This window comes from Fusarium phalaenopsidis, assembly GCF_050370095.1.
Source record: "Fusarium phalaenopsidis strain FUZ10S chromosome Unknown contig_32304, whole genome shotgun sequence".
In the NCBI taxonomy this organism is placed as follows: domain Eukaryota; kingdom Fungi; phylum Ascomycota; class Sordariomycetes; order Hypocreales; family Nectriaceae; genus Fusarium; species Fusarium phalaenopsidis.
Genome location: NW_028145404.1, coordinates 5,042,295 through 5,062,452, shown reverse-complemented (window position 1 = coordinate 5,062,452; position 20,158 = coordinate 5,042,295). Strand labels below are relative to the sequence as shown.

Genomic DNA, 20,158 nt, shown 5'->3' with positions numbered 1-20,158 from the left:
GGACCCCTCGAAAGTGGCGGTCCAGCTGATTCCGTCCCAGATGAATCTGTTTCAAAAAGCTCCGACCGATGGGCGATCCTACTGGACTTAAACGAGGTTTAGTGGAGTCGGGTATGCAGATCATTGTTCGTATGGCCGTCGGAGAAATGGTGCGAGGCCAATCAGGGGCGGTAATGATGCCCTACGGAGGTCGGTCAGCTGCAGATCGTATGACACGATGCTGTCCATCCTCGAGATGACATAAGATGGCATGTTGATAAGATCCCATATGCCGCCGGGATTTACAACGTAACGTCGAGAAAGATGCGACGTCCCATATGGCTATGCTTACTCGTAGTCGTCTCTACCGATGAGCAGTAGTCCGGAGCGGCCGGAAGTTTTAACTTGGCGATGATGTTGGCTGTATTTTCTGGCTTCGTTCAGGGCGGTTACTCACGGTCTTAACAGTATCTTGGCCCTGAAAATAGATGTATGCATCCTGAGGCCGACTTGGATCTGAGCCACGCGTCGTCATTCTCGCGCGTCACCTGCTCCCGCGCAATAGTTGAAAGAAGTCACTTGATTATTGGGAAAACACATGAATGATAGATCTTGGGCTTGGCTACAAAGACTTAAGTTCTTCGATTATGCTATGTATACACTTTTCAACGAGAACGACACGTCATGTCAATCTTTGTACAATATTCCTTCTCCCGGCCACCTCCATTCCGTCTCTCACGCCTTTACAGCTTGCACAGATCGGCAATAGGGAACGAGGTCTTGCAGTTGTTGCACTTGAACACGTTGCCCTTACCGGTAGTGTTGGTGTAGATGTCCAAGTCGTTGTCGCGGAAGGTGTTGCGAATGAAGATGTTGTTGGTTGCGATGGCAGGCTTCTTGAGCTTCAGGCAAGCAAGCTGGACATTGGGACCAGTCTGAGGGCAAGGATCATCGACAAGGACAACGGCTGTGGCAGCCTGGTTCTTGTGCTGGCCCTCAACAACGTTGTCGGTGACCTTGATTCCGATGGTACCGTCGAGGATGATTCCAGCAGCACCACCGCACTTGGGGTTGGAAGGACCGACGTAGTTGTGACGGATCTTGGCGTTCTTGGTTCCGGGATCAGCAAAGATGCCGACGCAGCTCTGCGTGACCCTGTTGTACTGAACATCAGCACCATCAGTCTGGACGCAGAGACCGACGTTGTGGTTGGCGACGTTGTTGTCCTTGACGAGGACGTCGGAGAAGTTGTCCATGCAGATAGCGATGGGTCCAAGTCCCGTGCTGGAGACCTTGTTACCTTGAACCAAGGTCTTGACCGAACCGACAGTTAGGGTACCGTACATGGCACCGTCGGTGAGAGTGTTGCCAGTGATGCGGGTGTTCTTGCAACCCACGACGGCGATGTTGAGGCCGGAAAACTTGCGGACCTCAAAGCCACTGACGGAGACATCCTGGGTCTTGGTCTTGACGCCGAGGACCCTGCGATGCTCGGTGATGAACTTCTCCAACTGGACACCACGACCAGTGACGCAGATACCAGCCTCAGTCTTGGGGCCGCTCAGGCCAGAGCAAGTGTTCTTCTTGAACTTCTTGGGGGGGACAATGACGGCGCCCTTCTTGCCGACGAGCTCAATACCATCCTTGCTGATGGTGATCTGCTCGGCATAGATGCCGGCCTCAACGACGATCTTGTCACCAGCATGGGCCTTGTTGATGGCGGCCTGGATGCTCTTATGCGCCTTGACGTAGATGGTCTGGCGGTAGGGGTAGTAGCCGGTACGTCCGTAGTCGGCGATGGCGTCCTTGTCAGGAGCGCAGCAGGTCTTGTCCTTGTACTGACACTTGCCGCGGGCTGCACAAGTTAGCGATGTCTTGGATCGAGATGCTTGTCTCGGTACTGACCTTGCAGACCAGAGTCGTCGGCAACTGGCGAAGCGGAGACGCTGCCGAGGAGGAGGAGACCTCCGAGAGCGGATGTGAACTTCATGATGAGCGATTGACGGGGAGGTAGAAGAAGCGAATGTGTGTGCCAAGGACAGTGTCGAGTTACCAGACAAGCAAAACAATTCACCACGTAAAAACGAGGGATTATATAGCTCCCATCTCTTCAATCCCTCGCTCAGATCACCCACACTCTTTCAGCCCTGTAGGCAAGCCCGAGGGGCCGAGACTCAGATCGACAACCCAAACCAAGCTATTGGGCCTCAAGCTTCTATCCCCTCCCTAAATAGGCAAGCCGACGCCAGCTGGCGTTCAATAGCTAGTCTCGGATCGCATCTCAACCGCCAGAGGCCCAGGGGCACACCGTGATCTCATATTGACGCTTCGTGGCAGCTAGCAAGCCTTTTTCGGCAATCTACGACGTTGATTTGCGGGATGTAGCGTTAGGGTTGAGCCAGACTTTCAGGTACAGGCGCCATCGCTGAGGAGGCTTGTGGCTAGACTCAACGGCGCATCCAACTCCAAAGGCCCGGAACGCGCCACCGGGTTGGACGGCATCAAGGAATGGGGGACAAGCATTGAAAGAGGGTTGAAAGAAACTTGCTTGATCGAGTGTTGGCAGTAAACTATAGAATGTCACTGCCACGAAAAGCAATCTCCGTCAGGTGACGCATATTTCATGTTCGAATAAGGGCAAGTGTGGCGGGAGAGATGGAGGGTAGCCACTATGTAGGGAACAAGGAGAGAGAGCTCTCCATACTTTGTGAATACTTTAAGCGATGCTCCCTTGCAGATACGTTCCTATCTATCGGTATCAAGAACAAGACGGGTAACATTTAAATAGAAGTCACCCCTCCAGCTACGAAGAAACTTGGTCCTTGGCGATGGAGCTGCAAGGGCCGCAGTTATCAATCTCAGTCACACTCGGGGACCATTTCCCAGGCCTTACACGGCATTTGCTAGCAGTCCCCGAACATGTCAGCCGCCACTGCGCCGTTGGTCAATCTGGTGCCGCCACGTCGTGGGGTTCCGAGTGCTTGGGGAGTCAGCTGGCCACGCTAAGAGGCGCCACGAAAGGGGAAAGGGGCAGAGGAGGAGATTGAGGGGCATGATGGCGATCCGATCATTGGATTGAAAGTCCGAGATGGTTTGAGTTTATGGGGAAGAGTAGATATGGTCAAATAGCCAAGCTTTTAGTGCAACTATATTGAAATGCTACACACTCGGCAGACTTCTTCTGCGATCTTCCAGACACCATTGAGCCGACAACCCGCTTGCCTCCCATTAAGCATGATGGTGATCAACCTACCCACTCTTCCAATTATGGATGGTCAGTGGCGATAATGCAAGTTAAACTCAGCCGGGCGCCGAGTGCTCTTTGGTCAATAGGGGTGTGGCCCCCATACATAAGCACTCTAAGTCGAGACCTTCTTGCTTAGCTGAAAAGGTTACCTAGTAAATAGCGTGGCACACACTCAACATCGGGTCTATTGAATGAGCCGCCTCCAAAGCAGCACTTATGACGAGCGCATGCAATCTTTTTGGATTACCAGCGTCATAGACTCCCCCCTCCCCTTTGTAGCTTGCCCATCCTCTTCGTATCGCCTTGCTACCCCATCACCTTTTGCCAGCACAGACAAGCTCAATGCTGAAGCTTGTGGTGTAGCTCTTGCTAAGACTTTTAGCCAATGACTCGCACCCTCTCTGTCCCCTTTCCAAAGAAGCCAAGATGTGATGGGTGCTATTATGGGACCCATAAGAACCAGGTCACCCATCCCGATAATTATAAGAACATAGTTAGGGGTATCCTAGCGGCAAGATCAGCCTTGATGTCGCCGGGCATTAAGGAGCTTTGTGAAATTATTTCTCGTTTACTTATTATCTAAGTACAGGTACAGGGTATATATCACCAAGAGCTATGTGATAAACCTGAAATATAGTAATAATACTCCGGCTGGCATCGCTGAAGACGTTGTTTTGCGCCCAAAGCTGGTGAGGCTAACGGTCGGTCTTGTGGCTGAGTTATCCCATCAAGTGCCGGGCTTCAACTATAGCAAAGAACACAATATCAACACATCATAGCATCATATCCCAATGTTATCACAGTGACCTTTCTGATGAGGCTAACTACCTTATGGTTTCTCCATGCCTCTAGCTTTGCTCCTCTAGGAGTGGCAGTGCCTGTTGGGACATTCGACATAAGGCATTCGTGTGCAAGAAGGGGCAGATCCGCTGAAGGTATATATAGACGCTTTACTTATTATATCTAGCCGCTCCCATAGCTATTTTATTTCTTCTGCTATTTGCTATTGTGCCTGCCTAAGCTACTTATTCATCTATCTAGGCTCTCCTGCTGTCCCTTCTTGCCCTGCCCTGAGTTCATTAGCCATCCGTTCATGCAGATCTTCGGCTGCCTCGGGCTTGACCGTACGAGTCCTGTTAGAGAGGTCGGCCAATCAACAATATTAGAAGCCGCAGGAGCACATCTCCTCCGCAACTCCGCTCCGCAACTGTATCGGCTGATTAGAAGGTTATTAATCAGTGTCAGTAAAATAACGGCATGTGCGGGGTTCAGATGTCACAGTTGCACACCTACTACAACCTTGCCGGGCCATTGCTAAGTTATTTAATCTCAAAGAAGTCCACCATATGCTAGAAGCTCACCTTGCTTATGATACACACAAGCAAATTCGCAACATGGAAGCCATCGCTTTCAAAGTTTCTCGGGGGTTTACCTACAATTACTTCCGCGTCACACCCAGCGCAGAGCCCCCAAAACCATATATTCTCTTTCTACATGGCTTTCCATCCATTGCTCTAGAGTGGCAGCACCAAATCGAGCACTTTAGACAGCTAGGCTTTGGTGTCATTGCCCCGGACCTTCTTGGGTATGGTGGATCATCCCGCCCGTCGGACGCCTCGCATTATCGATTCAAGCATATGAGTTACGATGTGGCTGAAATACTCGACCACGAGCACGTAGACGTGGTTTATGGAGTCGGTCATGATATGGGCGCTGGGCTCCTTGCCCGACTGAGCCTTTATCTTCCGCATAGGTTCAGCAAGCTGGCATTTCTAGCTACCGGCTACCTCCACCCAGGTGCAAGCTTTGACCTTGACACTGCCAACAGCCTCTCTCAGAAGAACCTTGGATATTCCCTATTTGGATACATGAAGTTTTTCACCGAGGATCCAGATGCAGTCGAAATCATCAACAGTCACGTATGTGAGGCCCCACTGCATACATATATGTATACATACATATATATATACATATTAAATAACAAATAAAAAAACTGACATAGCCGTAGCAAGACTCTTTTACTTCGTTGCTTTATGCCAAGGATCCCGTGGAATGGACAAAACATCTTGGACCTATCGGCGCGACCAAGCAATGGCTTCTAGAGGATAAACTGGCAGAGCTAGGGCCATGGCTGCCCAAAACATATCTCGCCGCCCGCAAAGAGGCATTTTCAAAGGATGGTGGATATCAGGCGCCATTGAACTGGTATCGCGTTTTGGTCTCAAATTTTAACCTACAGGACGAGCTTGGTACGTCTTCTCTCCCCTCTTGCCTACAAGTCGCTGACTATAAGTCGCACAGAGGATGAGTGTAACGCATTTGACTTGAAGTGCCCAGTACTACTTGTACTTGCGGCGCGAGACACGATCGCTTTGCCCTCTGTTCAGCTGGAAGACACACAACGCCATGTGAAGAATCTAACTGTTAAGCAAGTTTCCACAGGCCACTGGCCTATGGAAGAAGCAGCAGACGAAATCAACTCTTTCTTGCAGGATTTCTTTACAAATGAGAATTAATTGGTTATAGAAACGACTCGTCACAGCACGATCAGCCTTCCCAAAAAGTTTCAACCGAAAAACTCTTCAGTAGGCAACCGAGGGCGTCGAGGTCGAGGGTAACATGCCTGGCAAAGACATTGATGGTCACAATCAAAGTAGGACCTCTATCGGCGATCGGACTTTCCACTCTACTACTCACAGTCTAGGCATGCCCGTCATTGTCAGTACAGAGAATTTGGAACAACCTTTTAGCTCATCATTGACTGATCTCTTCTCACTTTTGTCTATTCAATATCATACACTCAAACAGTTACGTGTGTTATCCCAACAAGGTAGGAAATCTGCATTGCTTAACCTCTGCCGAGGTCACGTTACGCCATCAAGTCTGTTCTGTGCTTTTACATATCTCAAACCCTGCAGAGCTGCCCATTCTGTGTCGGCAGTCCGTCGAGTTGACCAGTGACATACCAACGATCACTGCCAACACCCTCGTGCGCGTAAAAGAGACTAGTTGGATCAACCTTATCCTTGATACCAAGAAGCCTCTCATATTTCTCAGTTCCATAAAAGGACTGGTGAAAGTCGGGTTCTGTCACATCCGCTTCCGAAGCGTACGCACCACTACCAGGGGAAACCTCCCTCCAAGGCTTCATCCAGTCCTCTGTCAACTTCTTGCTCTCTTGAGCAGCGAATTCTCGAGAACTGTCCTCGGGCCAGTTAATGACGGCGATCGCCCACATTGCAGATCCTCGCCAGGCAGGGTTGACAGCGTTGTCAGGATAGGGTCCGGGACCACCAGTGATACCGAAGCCGATAATTTGTCCACCCTTGTCGCACACGCTCTTCAGTGCCTCAAAGGTCGCATCGAACTTTTCTACCAAGTTTTCCCTGTTGAGAGTCAGCAAATGATAACATCGGGGCTCTGTGTTATGAGAAGGAAGCAAAACTCACCTTGGAAAAAGACGCCCGGCCGTCTTGGAAGCAGCTCCTCCAATGACCTCACGAGGAAAGCCAGCCTTCCAAGCAGGATAGTAACTGTCATGTTCCGACTCAGTAACTTCAAACTTGATACCCAATTCATCCCACTGATCGAAGAGGGGCTTGGTCAGAGACTTCAACTCCGCAAGAGTCATGCCGGGCGCGAACCAGGGAACCATGTTAAAAGTTAAAGTTTCGGGGTTGGTATGCCAAATGTTCCAGTACTCGTAGTTTCCAGCGTCATTGAAAGTCGGGATGAGTTCCCAGTAAGCGCGAACAGCAAGCCAGAAAGTGTCGTAGGAGGTGTCGGCGCTGCTAAAGTTGAATGACATGACAGCAGCCTTGATCTTCGGGTACACCTTGACGGTGTAGGAAGTGACAACACCATAAGTGCTACCGCCGCCACCTCTGAGAGCCCAGAAGAGATCTGTGTTTTGCTCCTCGTTGGCGGTGATGAAGCGGCCATCTGCGGTGACGACTTCGATGCTGAGGACCTGTCTGCTGTTAGACACGACACAACTGACTTTGATGCCGAGCAAGGATACTCACCTGATCCGCACCCATGCCGTAGAGAGGTGACATTGGCGAATGCCCACCACCGGCCAGATATCCGCCAGCATAGCCGACGCTAAGACCCTCACCTCCCACAGCCGTGACCCCATACTTCTCAGCAGCTTCATATAGCTCAGCACCGACCACTCCGGCACCCACCTTCAAGGCTGGACCGCAGTACGACGAGGCCCTGCGCTCCTCAAGGAACTCAATAGTCTTGAAGCGATGAGTCCAGATCGAAAGAGCGCCAGCGCCAGCAGAACGGCCGTTAAAGTCGTGACCAGTGTTCTTGATGACTAGCCGAATGCTGTTGGAACGAGCAAAGTTGACGGCCAGCTGAATGTGAGCGACGCTGTGAGCGTCAACTGAGTAGACCGGGTAACCTCCCAGAGTGCATTTGCCGCTGGGGTCTTCGCTGGGTGGACATGTGAGACCTTCATACAAAGGAGACATGACAGAGGTCGGGTCTCTTATGCTAAGAAATGTGTTAGTAACTGCTAGTTTCGGTGGACATGAGGATGGGGCACTCACTGAAGAGACGAGTTTCCCCATTGCTCAATAACCTCACTGCATCGATCCTTGTCGTAGACAACATAGTCCTTGTAACATGGCGCCGCAATGGGAACGTTCCTAATAACAGCACCTCGAGTGACGAGATCCAGAACACGCCAACTGGCGTCGCCCGGCCAGTGCTCCTCTCCGGGAAAGGTTTTGCACTTCTGAGAAGGCCCCCCGGAGCCGTCAGCAAAGGCGAGGAGAGAGACATCAGTGAGCTTAAGCTCAGTGAGTTTTGACAGGATGGCATCAGTCAATTGGGTCTTCTCCTCGGGGAGATAGTCACCCTCGACAACCTCGGCCGCCTCACAAACATTGCCCTCATTAGCATCTGTAAGAACTAATCAGCCATTGCGCAAGCCAAAATTGGGGGACATGCAAATTCATATTTGCATCGAAAGATACGCACCGACTGTCTCGCCATCGACGACAACGGTCTGGGCCGCCACGTGGTGGAAGGCGACGAGACCGCCCAGCAAAAGACGGCTGTTGAGCTGCATGGCGCTACTGCTCCGGAGATGCAAGATCCGCAGCCGTCAGCAAATATGAAGAGGGTTGCACCGGGGGCAGGTAGATTAATTTAATCAAGAGGGTGTGTCGATGATCGACAAAAAGCCAGGGGAGTGAGGAGGCTGAGATAGACGAGAGAGATTTTGGTCAAGATAGCGGCTGTATATAAACTACAGAATCAACTGGGTCAAGAAAGCATGAAATTCCCTCGCTCAATATCTGAGACAAGTTAAGCATCGTATGCTGGTCTGTTCTTCAGAACCAACGTAAGAATTCCGCCGTAGTCAAGCGAAAACGGCAGCATAACCGTCACAGACGAGGTAGCCACAAGGTCGCAGCGCAGCGTTGGTCCAACGTCACTGCGTAGTCGTTGGTCCCGCATATGCCGCAACTTCATCAAAAGGCTGCACAAGGCCAGGGGGCGGGGGCCTGGAGCAACTCAATAGAAATAATACAGCCGTAAGCATATGCCGCAACGAGGACATCCTTGTGCGGAGGGGGAACCACGGTAAATGTTGCTGCGCCTTTTCCCGGTACCGAGGTAAGATGGCAGGAGAGAACTGACTGACTCGCCTACATCTGAATCGATGAGTGCGCCACAAGGGATAAACCCTCGTCATTATTGGGCTTCTGCTTGGGTTTCTTGCCTGAGGCACTAACCTTCTTGTCCAAGAGGTCCACACCCGGTAAGAGGATGGGGATACTGTTGGTTGGTACAGCTGAGCTGAAACTGGAGTCAGGGTTTATTGCCTCTAGTCTGCGTAGCATAAAGCGGCTCGTCGGTGTTCATGATTGTTTCCGTTGACGCCCATTCACATTCGAGCTAGCGAGAGTGATGGGCTGAAATAACCTCTTCTGAATGGCCATGTCTAGAGTTTCGTTCCGAGCCACGCCAAAAGTCAAGTTGATGATCCCCCAGTTTCCCCCAGTTTCCACGTGCCAAGGTTTCCACGACGAGTCAGTCTCATCCCGTCCCAAATCTGACAGCTCACATCCCTAGCTCAACTTGCTAAGATCCCCCTCGGTAAAGTGCACAGCACGGCCTCAAAGATGGGGATGCGGCGTCCTGATAATTTCCCCGCCAGACGGGGCCAAAAGCCACATCCGTGCGCAATGGGGTTCGACTCTTTGTTTGGCTGGACTCTGGGGAAAAACTTAATGCAGCCTGCAGGGGTGGGGAAGCGGAATCGAGGCCCGATGCTTGGCTAGATTTGAACGATCCAAAGACAAAGGTGAAGAGACCATTGTGATGTTCTCTAATTAACCAACTTCTCCTGACTAAACTTCATGTACGTGTTGAGTGTGCTAACCCCTGTTTGTTGATGATAAATCAAGATTCACTTCAAATGGCGTAGCAACCGGCCGCTTTCCACATGGCTAGGAGGGTCAGCATGTGGAGTCTTGAAGATGCATTGGTCTGTTACGGATTGATTCTCGGAATCCCTCCCCTCTGCATAGCACAAGGCTGGAACCAACAGTCTCTTGTTATCAGGATTGAATCCCTGCAGGCTGTCATCGAAAATGATCGACACGCTAAGGCCAGGTCCATCTCCCGCGTAAAGCGTAGACAATGTTTCTACGCAGTGCCATGAGTCTTGAAATAGGAACCGACCTGTTTGACGAGCACACACAAGTCGAACACCCAACGACGCCACTGTAGATGGTGCCTCGCGGAAGCTTCTCCGCAGACACTAGTAGCTTTAGTCCCAGCCAGTCCTCTGATCTGACTGATGTTTGGCGTTTTCGGGATCGTGGGATCATGGAATCTCGAGTGGAAGACAGAAACGCCGACACACTAGCGACCGCCACCACACTGACCACGGGCTGGCCGAGCCGCTAGCAGGAGAGGCCATGCATGTGCTGTATGGATGTATATAACGTACAGGAGGGAGGATGCTATTGACTCAGCTGCTCTCCAGTAGAATGCTACTCGGACCCAGTCGAGGTGGCGAGTATTTGACCCAGCCTGGGCTTTAATTCATTGACATATCTCTTTTCCCCTTTGCTTCTGAACTTGCAAGATCTCCAACTTCAATCGCACACGAGAGAGCCTCCAACATGTCGGGCGCGGTCGGCGGCGACCCCTACGCGAGCAGTACCAACGAAACCCTCCACAAGCCCTGGCTACCCGTCTCCGAGCTCCCCACCACAAATCTCCAACAAGGGGCCATCGCCATCATCATTTTGTTTCCGGTTCTTGCTTTTTTGGTCTGGGGTGTGCGCATGTACTCCAGATGGAGCACCAAACAGGTGGGAATTGGTACGATCTCCACTGGATCTGGTTGATGGATGACTTGCATCATTATTGCTTCTTGCTATGCTAACTTGATGTTTTTTGGTTAGACGATTGGCTGGTCACAGCCGCCATGGTACGCCGCCTCGTGAGGCTTGTTGAAGCCACATGTTAACATGATCTAGATCTTCTCAATTGGATTGACAATACCGACGTATTTCTGTGCGCTCCCTCACAACAATCGCCTCCTTCAATGACTAACAATCCAGTTTTTAAATACCAATTCATCGGCTTCCCATCTGAAGACGTCCCCGACACATACAATCCCGAACCATCCCTCTTCTGGAACTGGATAATGCAGGTCCTCTACAACCCGATCCTAGCCCTTGTCAAGTCATCAGTTCTCATCTTCCTCCTTCGCCTGGGAGGTCACCGCCGTAGTATTAGGTGGTCTATCTACGCTCTCAACACATTCAATCTGGCACAAATGTTTGCCATTTTTATCACTGTCCTCTGCCAAACCATCCCCGTCAGGGCGTTTTGGGACAAGTCCATCAAGCCACATCGCGAGATCGACTCGCCGCTTTTTTACGTCTCGACGGCCATCATCACTATCATCACGGACTTTTTGGTCCTTCTTATTCCCTTCTGGGTTTTCCTCGGCCTCAAGATGCGGGTTGCTGCTAAGGTTGGCCTGATAGTTGTTTTTCTCGTGGGTGGTGTGTACGTAGAGTCACGATCTCACAATCCATTCACTTGATTAATTGTCGTTTCTAGGGTAACCGTCGTCGGGATCATTCGAGTGCACGAGTTTCGCAAAAAGTTCTATCACATCGACCCCAACTACGATCCCAGAAACTCACTGGGAGAGACCTTGAGTAATATCGAAGTCAACCTCGCCATCATCGCCTCTTGCGGACCTGCACTACGCCCCCTCTTCCGCAGAATGTTCCCTGGTCTCTTTTCCAACAAGAGCAGCAACGAAGCCATGGACTACAACACACGCAGTAGGTATGACAATAGTACTGGGATACGGCATACAACCGCGACCAGGTCATTTCCCCTCAAGGACATCCATCTCAGCAAGACACATACCGAGATTCGTGGTCATTCGCCCAATGGCAGCGAGGAGGAGATAATGACGTATAACGGCATTATCCGGACAACAGCTGTAAGTCATATGTTTTGCAAGAACAACTTGATCCCATGTGCTCATACTTTTTAGGTCGACGTCAAATATGACCAAGCGACACTGTCTGACAGAGAATCGGGTCGGGAATTCACTGAGCAGGTGAACCGGAGTATGGCATGAACGTCACATGTCTTGGATATTATCCCTAGTAATTGATGCAGAAAGAGATCCTTTTAACTGGTTCATCCCGTGAATGAATGATGAATGCGTGATTGGAACGCGGGGCTGTCTCACTTGGTCAGCAGGCAACAACACGCGACGCGACGCGTTAACTTACCTATCTTGTTAAGTCCGAGACAGCAGATCGTATTAATAATGCATCTCAAAAGTCCCCGCTTAATACTCCGGAATCTAGCACGTAATCGGACTGCCGAGCACGCGAGATCTCAGCTAGTCTTTAAAATCGCGGGGCAATCTAAACTCCCTGATCCCTCGACTCTCACAGAACCTCCGCAGCAGACTTTATCGTATTACAGCGTTTCAAAATGGTTACTAGCGATCCAGAGTCCTCCCGTGGGACGACAGAGCATACTCCTCTGCTCGGGGATCGGCCCCCTCAGATCCAGGGTGAGGGGTCCGAGTCCGGGCCGGAAGCGGAGCCGACGCCCGAGGAGAAGACGCCGAGGAGACGATACGCTTGGCGCATATTCTGGATTTTGCTATTATTGATCGTGATTGGGGTTTTCGTGAAGGGATGGATAGATGCCGATGAGACCGAGGTGAATAATCCTTCATTCTTTGCCTCTGGATCTGCGTTAACATGTGCTTTAGTTCGATCTGAAAGGCGCTTTGAAGCGTGCACTTGGAGGAGGTCTCAGTGGTGCGGCGGCTATGGTACTGCAGGTCTTGCTTCTGATGGTATGTTTACATTATCTATCAATCTGTGCTGGTACTGACACTCCGACAGCCACTGCGCACAATCATGAACTATCAATATCGCCACGGCACATCATTCACCGTTGCCACGCGAACTCTGTATGAAGAGGGAGGAGTTCGACGATACTACCAAGGAATCGCCCCTGCTCTTGTCCAAGGTTCATAAACCGAACAATTCGAGTCCAATCTGTTCTTCATTCTAACTTGGAATAGGACCTGTTTCAAGATTCGGAGATACCGCTGCCAACGCCGGTATCCTTGCTCTGCTCCAGTCCAACCCATACTTGAAAAACTTGCCATCGCCCATCAAGACTATTTTTGCGTCTCTTTGGTAATGGAACTCCTGCGAAACAGGGTGTATATGTGCTGACACTGTACCAGCGCGGCCGCTTTCCGCATGATCCTCACTCCCATCGACACACTCAAGACCACCCTCCAGGCACAAGGAGCACGCGGAACTGCCCTTCTCAGACGACGCATCAAGTCCAATGGAATCGGAAGTCTCTGGTGGGGTGCATTTGCTACTGCGGCTGCCACGTTTGTTGGACACTACCCCTGGTTTGCTACAGTAAGTTGACAGCTCATCAATCATGGACAATCACTTACAAAGAACAGTACAACTTCTTATCCGAGGTTATCGCCGAGCCAGCGAAACATCTGCTCTTTTGGTGGCTGCTACGACTGGCCTTCATCGGGTTCTGCGCCTCGATCGTCTCGGATTCCATCTCCAACTCTCTGAGAGTGGTCAAGACCTATCGCCAAGTCAACGACACCAAGGTTTCATATAGTAGGTTTCGGTCCGAGAACAAGATGGCTGTAGGGTTTAGACTAACTCTTTCCCAGGTGAAGCTGCGCGCGCAGTCGTTGTTCAGGATGGCATCACAGGACTCCTTGGTCGGGGCCTCAAAACCCGCATCTTGGCCAATGGTCTTCAGGGTATTCTCTTTTCCATCCTGTGGAAGCTGTTCTTGGACCTGTGAGTTGTCTTATCATCTGCAGATCCTTGTTCCTTCGCTGACCCCTAGCTAGGTGGGAGAAAAAGACGCAAACGTAGACACAGCCCCCTCGATTTCGAAGCTATACGAGGCCAGTGGCCTGACATCCTACATGTCACATGCATCTTTTGGAACTCATTAAAGGAAATTGCTTTTTACATTACACTGGAGCTAACTGATGGGGAATCGGGCTGTGAATGGTAACCTCCATCTGAGCCGATGCTCGCAAGATGGATGAGATGATCTTCGGTTTCTCTACTACACTTTGTGGACATGTTTTTAAAGAAATATGTTGTCAGCTACGGAATAGACGGGTATACAAGGCATGATAGAGCATCAATAAGAAGACTTTGGATTGAAAGCTCTCAGTTGCCAAGTCGGCGCGGCAGCTCGTCTTGCCAATTACGGCTCATGACAGCTGTCACTGGATTCGATGCTTTGCTTCCTGGACACATGTTTTTAGCTTTGAGAATGTCTTGGATCCTTCAGAATGCAACGAAATTGACTCATAGTCGCTGATGATGAGTTGTCCGAGTTTATGTTGAGAAGGTTTGCGCAAGTTAATCTCCCTGCCATTGCAACCTCCCGAACCAACCCATGGATCCGGAACTCGGCATTGTGAGGCCTTGGATTGGTTAACCTGCACTTATCCTTGCGTGGTATTAGCGAAGTCCTTTTTTTGTTCCTGTAGCTTGCATTCAACCTGACCTGGAAGCCTCGGCTGAGCATCTTCTGGATAGTGTCACTGGCCAAGCTGATCTCCGAACCCCCTGTCAGGGCTCTAAATGAGCTGAGCTTGACAACTCACTGCTGTAGGTACGCCGAAGCCTTGCCTTTTTGGGGATTTCTTTTGCCAGAAACGGAGATGAGTCGGCCTCGAGATCGTAAAAGGTCATCAGAGGCGCGCATTGGCTGTCATGAACGTCCTCAGGGGTGTCCGGCTGCATGCTTTCGCCTTGATCATAACTCTGGGAGATTTCTATATAAGTAGGCCGTGATGCCATTGAACTAGAGAAATCAACGCCAGTACTTGACATCTCACCTGACAAATTCCTCATTGCATTCCCTCATAACCAATCATCGTCATTTTCTCCCAAGCCACCATGAAGCTCGTAAGCTCAACAAATGCGCCCTTTCTCAACAGACAAGACACAGTTACTAAGATTGTCTCCCTAGACCTCTGTACTCTCTCTCATGGTCCTCGCCGCCCAGGCCGTGCCAACCCCTGAAGAAACCGTTGACGTGGACGCCGCCAGGTCGTTTGCCGAATCCTTCACTGGCAATCTTGAGCTTCCTGCTGGCGTCGAAATACCCGACAAGAGCCTGGAGGCTCGTGCCCCGCGCAGCTGCTACTTTGATTGCATCATCAGGCAAGGATGGTTTTGCAACGGAATGTGTTCCGGCCGAACACCTCTGAAGAACCAGATGTCCTGTATCAGCGACTGCCAGGCAGCTGGTCAGCCTGGATGTGCCAAGGTCTGCTCCAAGTAAAGTCCTCCCAATGGAACTCTTGGGGTTTTTATGGAGCCAGGGACTGAGGTGACAGGCCTGTGTCTCTTCCTCCCAGTCCCATGCAACAGTCAGGCAAGATGTACATAAGGTTGGATTACATAACATTTACCCGGTTCGGGTATTAGGCAATACAGTTTTCCCCATCTCCAATCACCAGTGTGTGGCTCGGGGCAGCTCGCCAAGGTCCGTATCTGACAACATCGAGTGTAGCGGTACCCCGCATAGTAGCGGAGACATGGAGATCTGATGGAACTTGCCGCAAGATGTGTATTCCAACACCATGTGGTGGCCCGTCTGGTGCCTCATTTGGTTGAACTTGCCTGAGGTAGGCCAGACCGAAAGGTGCAGTGTCAAGAATGCATACACCGACGTGACACGAACATGTTGTTCCGATTCGAGGACACCCTCGAAGCCCCTCAGGTTTCGTCAAAACCTGCCCATCGCACATAATGCTTCGTACCCCTCCGCTCGGTCAAACTCCCCCGCAGACGGGAACTGTTGAACCGTCTGCAGAGGAGGGACAATTCTGCAGCAATTGAGCTAAGACGGGAGAGGTGCAGCCAGCTGAAAAACTGCCGACGAATCCGTGTGTCCTATAGTCAGACATGTCTCACTTGCGACATCGCGATATCTCATTGCCGAATCTCAAATGGTGAGGTAGTCAATTGAACAGGACATTGAGAGGGAACAAGCCCTAAATATGTACTCATCCTAGCGAATTTAGTAGGAAATGACCGTAGCGATGGTATAATGTTGTGAAATCAGATTGAAATTTGTACTGGGTTTCCAGCTTGATTGTCTTGCGAACAAATCACGATCTTAGAGACTCCGATGATAGTGCAGCTAACGCGTCCAGTTTGCTCATCGAGGTATATAAGAACGTCTTCATTCCTCTCAACCTCTGCTCTCAACTCAACTCTGCAATCTACACTTTTCTCTACTCAAACAAATACTTCAAAGGTCCGCACCATCCTTGGGACTCAGTCTCACTTGAACAAGACCTCAACTAATCCACCCCATCACAGTTCACCGACCACACACTACACCATGGCTACCACCAACGACTCTGCCATCCTCTTCTACATCGTCGCGAGCCAGAAGAAGCTCAACTTCGACTACACTCCCAACTGGGGCCGCGGAAGCCCCAACTCCTACATCGACAACCTCACCTTCCCTCGTGTGTTGACCAACAAGCCCTACAAGTACCGTGTCGTCAAGGCCGGCCAGGACCTTGGAGTCCGTGACTCCTATTCTGTGCAGTCTGATGGCTCGCAGAAGGTCAACTTCCTTGAGTACAACGCTGGTCGTGGCATCGCCGACACCCAGACCATTCAGGTTTATGTTGTCGACCCTGACAATGGCAACCAGTACCTTGTTGCCCAGTGGAAATAAGATAGGCACAGTGTGATGAGCGTGATCTCTCCAAAGAACTCAGTGCCCTGGCTCGTTAAATGCAGTGGTGATGGATATGATGGAACGAGGCAATGTTAGGTAGCTCAGCACACCAATCACATCCTTGACTACCTGAAGCCGAAGAATTGTCTGCTTCGTGAAGATTCCTTTACTAGCCTTGTTCCATACAAAAGACTCAGCCCGCAATGTGATTTGATACTGTGATAGTACTCTCCTGGTTTGGTCTCGTATTTTGTCCCTTGGGTGCCATAACAAAGACACTACAACAGTTCCGACACGAGAAGAGTAGTCATTCAAGCTGTAGCCCAAGTCTGGGGACAAATAGAAAAGAGTAGCGATAGCCATTACCCGCAACTGACGGCATGTCCTCCAATCGAGGCCAAAATTACATACGCTATGTACCAAAACTTCACAGCGTATTCTGTTAGTGATATGATACAATGTTTTTCTGGCAATGTGTTCTTTGTTATAGTTGAAGCCCGGCCCTCGATGGGATAACTGCGCCATAAGATAGTGTTCTTTAATATTGTGCTCGATAACTCCCTTTGGAGACGTTGTTGATACCAACAAACACAAGGAGCAAAGACGGCCATGATCAATCTTGTTTTCTGCCAACGACTCCACCCTTTCTCAGTCCAAACCAAACCACAATGGTGACAGCCGAACAACTGGCAAAGATGGTCCAAAAGGCTACTCGGTACCCTTTCATCAGAGCTTCCTCGCGTGCTTGAATTCCCGAATGCTCTGTAACGGACGCTGCGATTGCGGCAGTAATGGCCAGTCCTACAGAGTTTCCAAACTGCCCGACTTCGTTAAATACACCACCGGCGAGAGACTGCATCTCCGGGGGGTACGCATCAGAGATGACCAGGTTGGACACGGTGAAGAGCACTAAGTCCGTTAGGGTAGATTTGACGATGAGGTATTACAACACGTACCGTCTGGGTTGACGGGCGAGAGAAACATGGCCCAAAATGGCGCCAGCCAATAGTTCTCGCCAACATCGACCGTAGCCATCAGAGGTGAGGCGACCATGGTGATCAGTGCTGAGACAACAGCCAGAGTGCGCACCTTGACGCGTGCGATGAGCAATCCGGTGATGATGTTGACTGCAACACCCATGATGACATGGGGTAAGAATCGTAGCGAGCTCTGCAAGGCGGATAGGCCTTCGACCTTTTGGAAGCTTTGGCTATGCGTTAGCCGCAGATGGGAGCGAGCGAGAGTTAATGGAACTTACTATAGAGTGGTGAAATACTCAATACCGTTTAGCGATGCCCAGCAAAGAAAGACGGCGACGCAGACCGACGTGAAGGAACGATTTTTCCAGAGATCATTTGGGATCAGGGCCGGCTTCCCCCGTTTGACCTGGTAGTTCATCCAGAATGGAAATGCAATCAACAGGACGAGGGCTGTTGTCAAAAGGACAATATTGGATGCGTCGTCGAGCTTTTTATAGGATGACGAGATCATGGCAAGCACGTACAAGAGCATGCCAAGTGCCACACTCATGGTCGTAGCACCAACCCAGTCAATCTCGTGCATCAGCCGGGCAGTCCATTTTCGTTCGGATTGGGTGTGAACAGATGGAAGTGACCAAATGGCACAAGTCGAGAGACAAAAGTTGATAATGGCCATCATGTAGTAAGCCCATCGCCAGCCGATCGTGTCAGTGAAAATGCCTCCGAGAACCAAGCCCAGAGCATATCCCAAAGGACTGCCCATGCCGTTCATGGCAAAGGCAATGTTTCTCCAATTTCCTCTCGGGAAGGTGTTCGAGATTAAGCTCACGGCGGTGGGTAAGCACATCGAAATAGATGCCCCAAGTAACGTTCGAAAGACGATGATCTGGATCCCAGTTTGGGCAAGACCAACTGCCAGTGTAAAGATAACGAAGAGATAGCTCCCCGTCACCCACATCAGCTTGGCACCAATGACATCGGCAACAGCGCCAAAGATGAGCAGTAAACAACCGGCTGCGAGCGCATAAACAGCGGCGGGCCATAGGATGAGGCTCTCTCCGAGACCAACGTCATCGGCGATTCGTGGAAGGGCGGCAATGAGAATGCCAGAGCCCATAGTGTTGAGAAAGCTGATGCCAGCCAAGGTCACGATGACGGTAACGCCTCTGATCTTGGAGATACCCAGAGTTTGCGATGGAGCTGAAAGGTCTGATTCTGCGGGTGCGGTGGTATCGACATCTTGGCCAAGAATCGACGCGGAGCGACTGGAGGTGGTATTCGTATTGTTCGTATGGTGCGATTTAATCCTGACATCGGGAGCAATCGGTTCGAGAGGAATGATTGCGGCGTGAAGCGAGGTGACACTGCCACTAGTCCTCGCCATGTTGAAGTTACGGCTCATTGAGACGCTGTGGGTTGAGTTGAGGTTGAATTGGCTTTAAGCCTTTTCTCCCTTTGTCGACTCGGCCGCCTTCAAGTGCCATGATTGACAACCAAAGGGCGCGCACCCATGTCATCGGATGACATCATGGAGAGTGGCTTGTCAGGGCAGATCAAACAATGCGCTTTTTCTCTTGGCGTCTATGTACCTGAGTTATCCGAGAAACCTCTCTTCAAGTCACAACATTAGCTGTCTTGTTTGTTAGAGAAAGAGTGCATGTCACCCTTTTTTTTCTGCAGGTGGCCTCAGTCTTGCTTCGCCGCACCCTTTGGGCGTCTTTGGGCGGCCATCCTAGGCGCCTACAGACACTGCCACCTGGCCGTCCAGTGAAAAGCAACAAACGCTGAGAGGCTAAGCTGCCAAGCAGTGCCTCGTGTGCCATAGCCAGTTTGCCTTGCAGCAGTGATGGCCAACGGGAAAATCAACTCAACGCCACGACCCGGATCTGTGTTGTCGGTGCTGGTTCGTGATCACAAGGTCAGAGGTCTATTAAATCAGGCTATTGACTCAACATTTGTGAAATCTCCTCGCTGCGATTCGGCCAATTGCATGATCGAGTAACGGATCAATGCACCATGTCTGATCCGGGAACATGCTTGGCCATTGTGAGCCTGGCGTTGCAGGTGTCAAAGGGCCTGCTTGGCTACTACGACCTTTGGACATATGCCGACGAAGATGTCGCCGAGTCATCGACGTTACCGACCCTCACCGATGGTAGTATGCCTCCCCCCGACACAATGACGTTGACGCAACCCATCCACTTCATCTTAGCGATAGTGACAAAAGATCCATAGCAGCCCCTCCATAGAGCCTTCGGCAGTCAAGTTTCTGTCCCAAAAGAGAAATTTACGACATCTGAGTGACAGGGTCCTTTTTTATTGATCGATAGTGCCTTTTCCGAGTATTACACCGAGATTATTGCCTACCCTGGTCACGGTGAGCGGGCAGAGACAGTAGTGTGTCAGGAACAGATCTTTGTCAGATCTACGGCATATTCTGTATCGCGTGATTGAGCCAATTTTTTCAGGGCTGAGAAGCGTAGCAAAAGTGAAACGCCGTTGCATTATCCCAAACAGTGTGGTAAGTGTTGCATTGGATGCGACTCAAGTTTTCGCTCTCGGTACACTTCCGATATCTAGGACGATCTTGACGAGTCATCACTGACAACAGGCCGATCGGCTAGCGACTTGAGGCTCCGATATGGTGTCAACTCAT

The 20,158-nt window shown here is 50.7% G+C and overlaps 6 protein-coding genes across 6 annotated transcripts; 3 read left to right on the top strand and 3 right to left on the bottom strand.

The window, feature by feature from the left end:
- Window positions 1-722: 722 nt before the first annotated feature.
- Window positions 723-1,969, bottom strand: LRP88_10824 (pectin lyase fold/virulence factor; the record flags this gene model as incomplete). The annotated part of the gene is made up of 2 exons (XM_083247273.1): window positions 723-1,834; window positions 1,885-1,969. The coding sequence occupies 2 exons, from the start codon at window positions 1,967-1,969 to the stop codon at window positions 723-725; spliced, it is 1,197 nt and encodes a 398-aa protein (XP_083098386.1).
- A 4,162-nt stretch (window positions 1,970-6,131) lies between these two features.
- On the bottom strand, window positions 6,132-8,309 carry LRP88_10823 (FAD-binding oxidoreductase; the record flags this gene model as incomplete). The annotated part of the gene is made up of 5 exons (XM_083247272.1): window positions 6,132-6,612; window positions 6,676-7,196; window positions 7,252-7,729; window positions 7,786-8,140; window positions 8,219-8,309. 5 exons carry the CDS (start codon window positions 8,307-8,309, stop codon window positions 6,132-6,134), a joined length of 1,926 nt encoding a protein of 641 aa, XP_083098385.1.
- A 2,068-nt stretch (window positions 8,310-10,377) lies between these two features.
- LRP88_10822 (mitochondrial carrier domain-containing protein) lies at window positions 10,378-13,674 on the top strand (the record flags this gene model as incomplete). The annotated part of the gene is made up of 13 exons (XM_083247271.1): window positions 10,378-10,579; window positions 10,822-11,275; window positions 11,330-11,563; window positions 11,636-11,723; window positions 11,778-11,853; window positions 12,201-12,463; window positions 12,516-12,602; window positions 12,652-12,778; window positions 12,834-12,951; window positions 13,002-13,188; window positions 13,236-13,407; window positions 13,464-13,596; window positions 13,650-13,674. 13 exons carry the CDS (start codon window positions 10,378-10,380, stop codon window positions 13,672-13,674), a joined length of 2,166 nt encoding a protein of 721 aa, XP_083098384.1.
- Window positions 13,675-14,718: 1,044 nt separating this feature from the next.
- On the top strand, window positions 14,719-15,106 carry LRP88_10821 (uncharacterized protein; the record flags this gene model as incomplete). Its single annotated transcript, XM_083247270.1, has 2 exons — window positions 14,719-14,727; window positions 14,792-15,106. The coding sequence occupies 2 exons, from the start codon at window positions 14,719-14,721 to the stop codon at window positions 15,104-15,106; spliced, it is 324 nt and encodes a 107-aa protein (XP_083098383.1).
- Window positions 15,107-16,174: 1,068 nt separating this feature from the next.
- Window positions 16,175-16,519, top strand: LRP88_10820 (uncharacterized protein; the record flags this gene model as incomplete). Its single annotated transcript, XM_083247269.1, has 1 exon — window positions 16,175-16,519. The coding sequence occupies one exon, from the start codon at window positions 16,175-16,177 to the stop codon at window positions 16,517-16,519; it is 345 nt and encodes a 114-aa protein (XP_083098382.1).
- Window positions 16,520-17,135: 616 nt separating this feature from the next.
- On the bottom strand, window positions 17,136-18,904 carry LRP88_10819 (major facilitator superfamily domain-containing protein; the record flags this gene model as incomplete). Its single annotated transcript, XM_083247268.1, has 3 exons — window positions 17,136-17,431; window positions 17,479-17,726; window positions 17,781-18,904. The coding sequence occupies 3 exons, from the start codon at window positions 18,902-18,904 to the stop codon at window positions 17,136-17,138; spliced, it is 1,668 nt and encodes a 555-aa protein (XP_083098381.1).
- Between the last annotated feature and the right edge of the window lie 1,254 nt (window positions 18,905-20,158).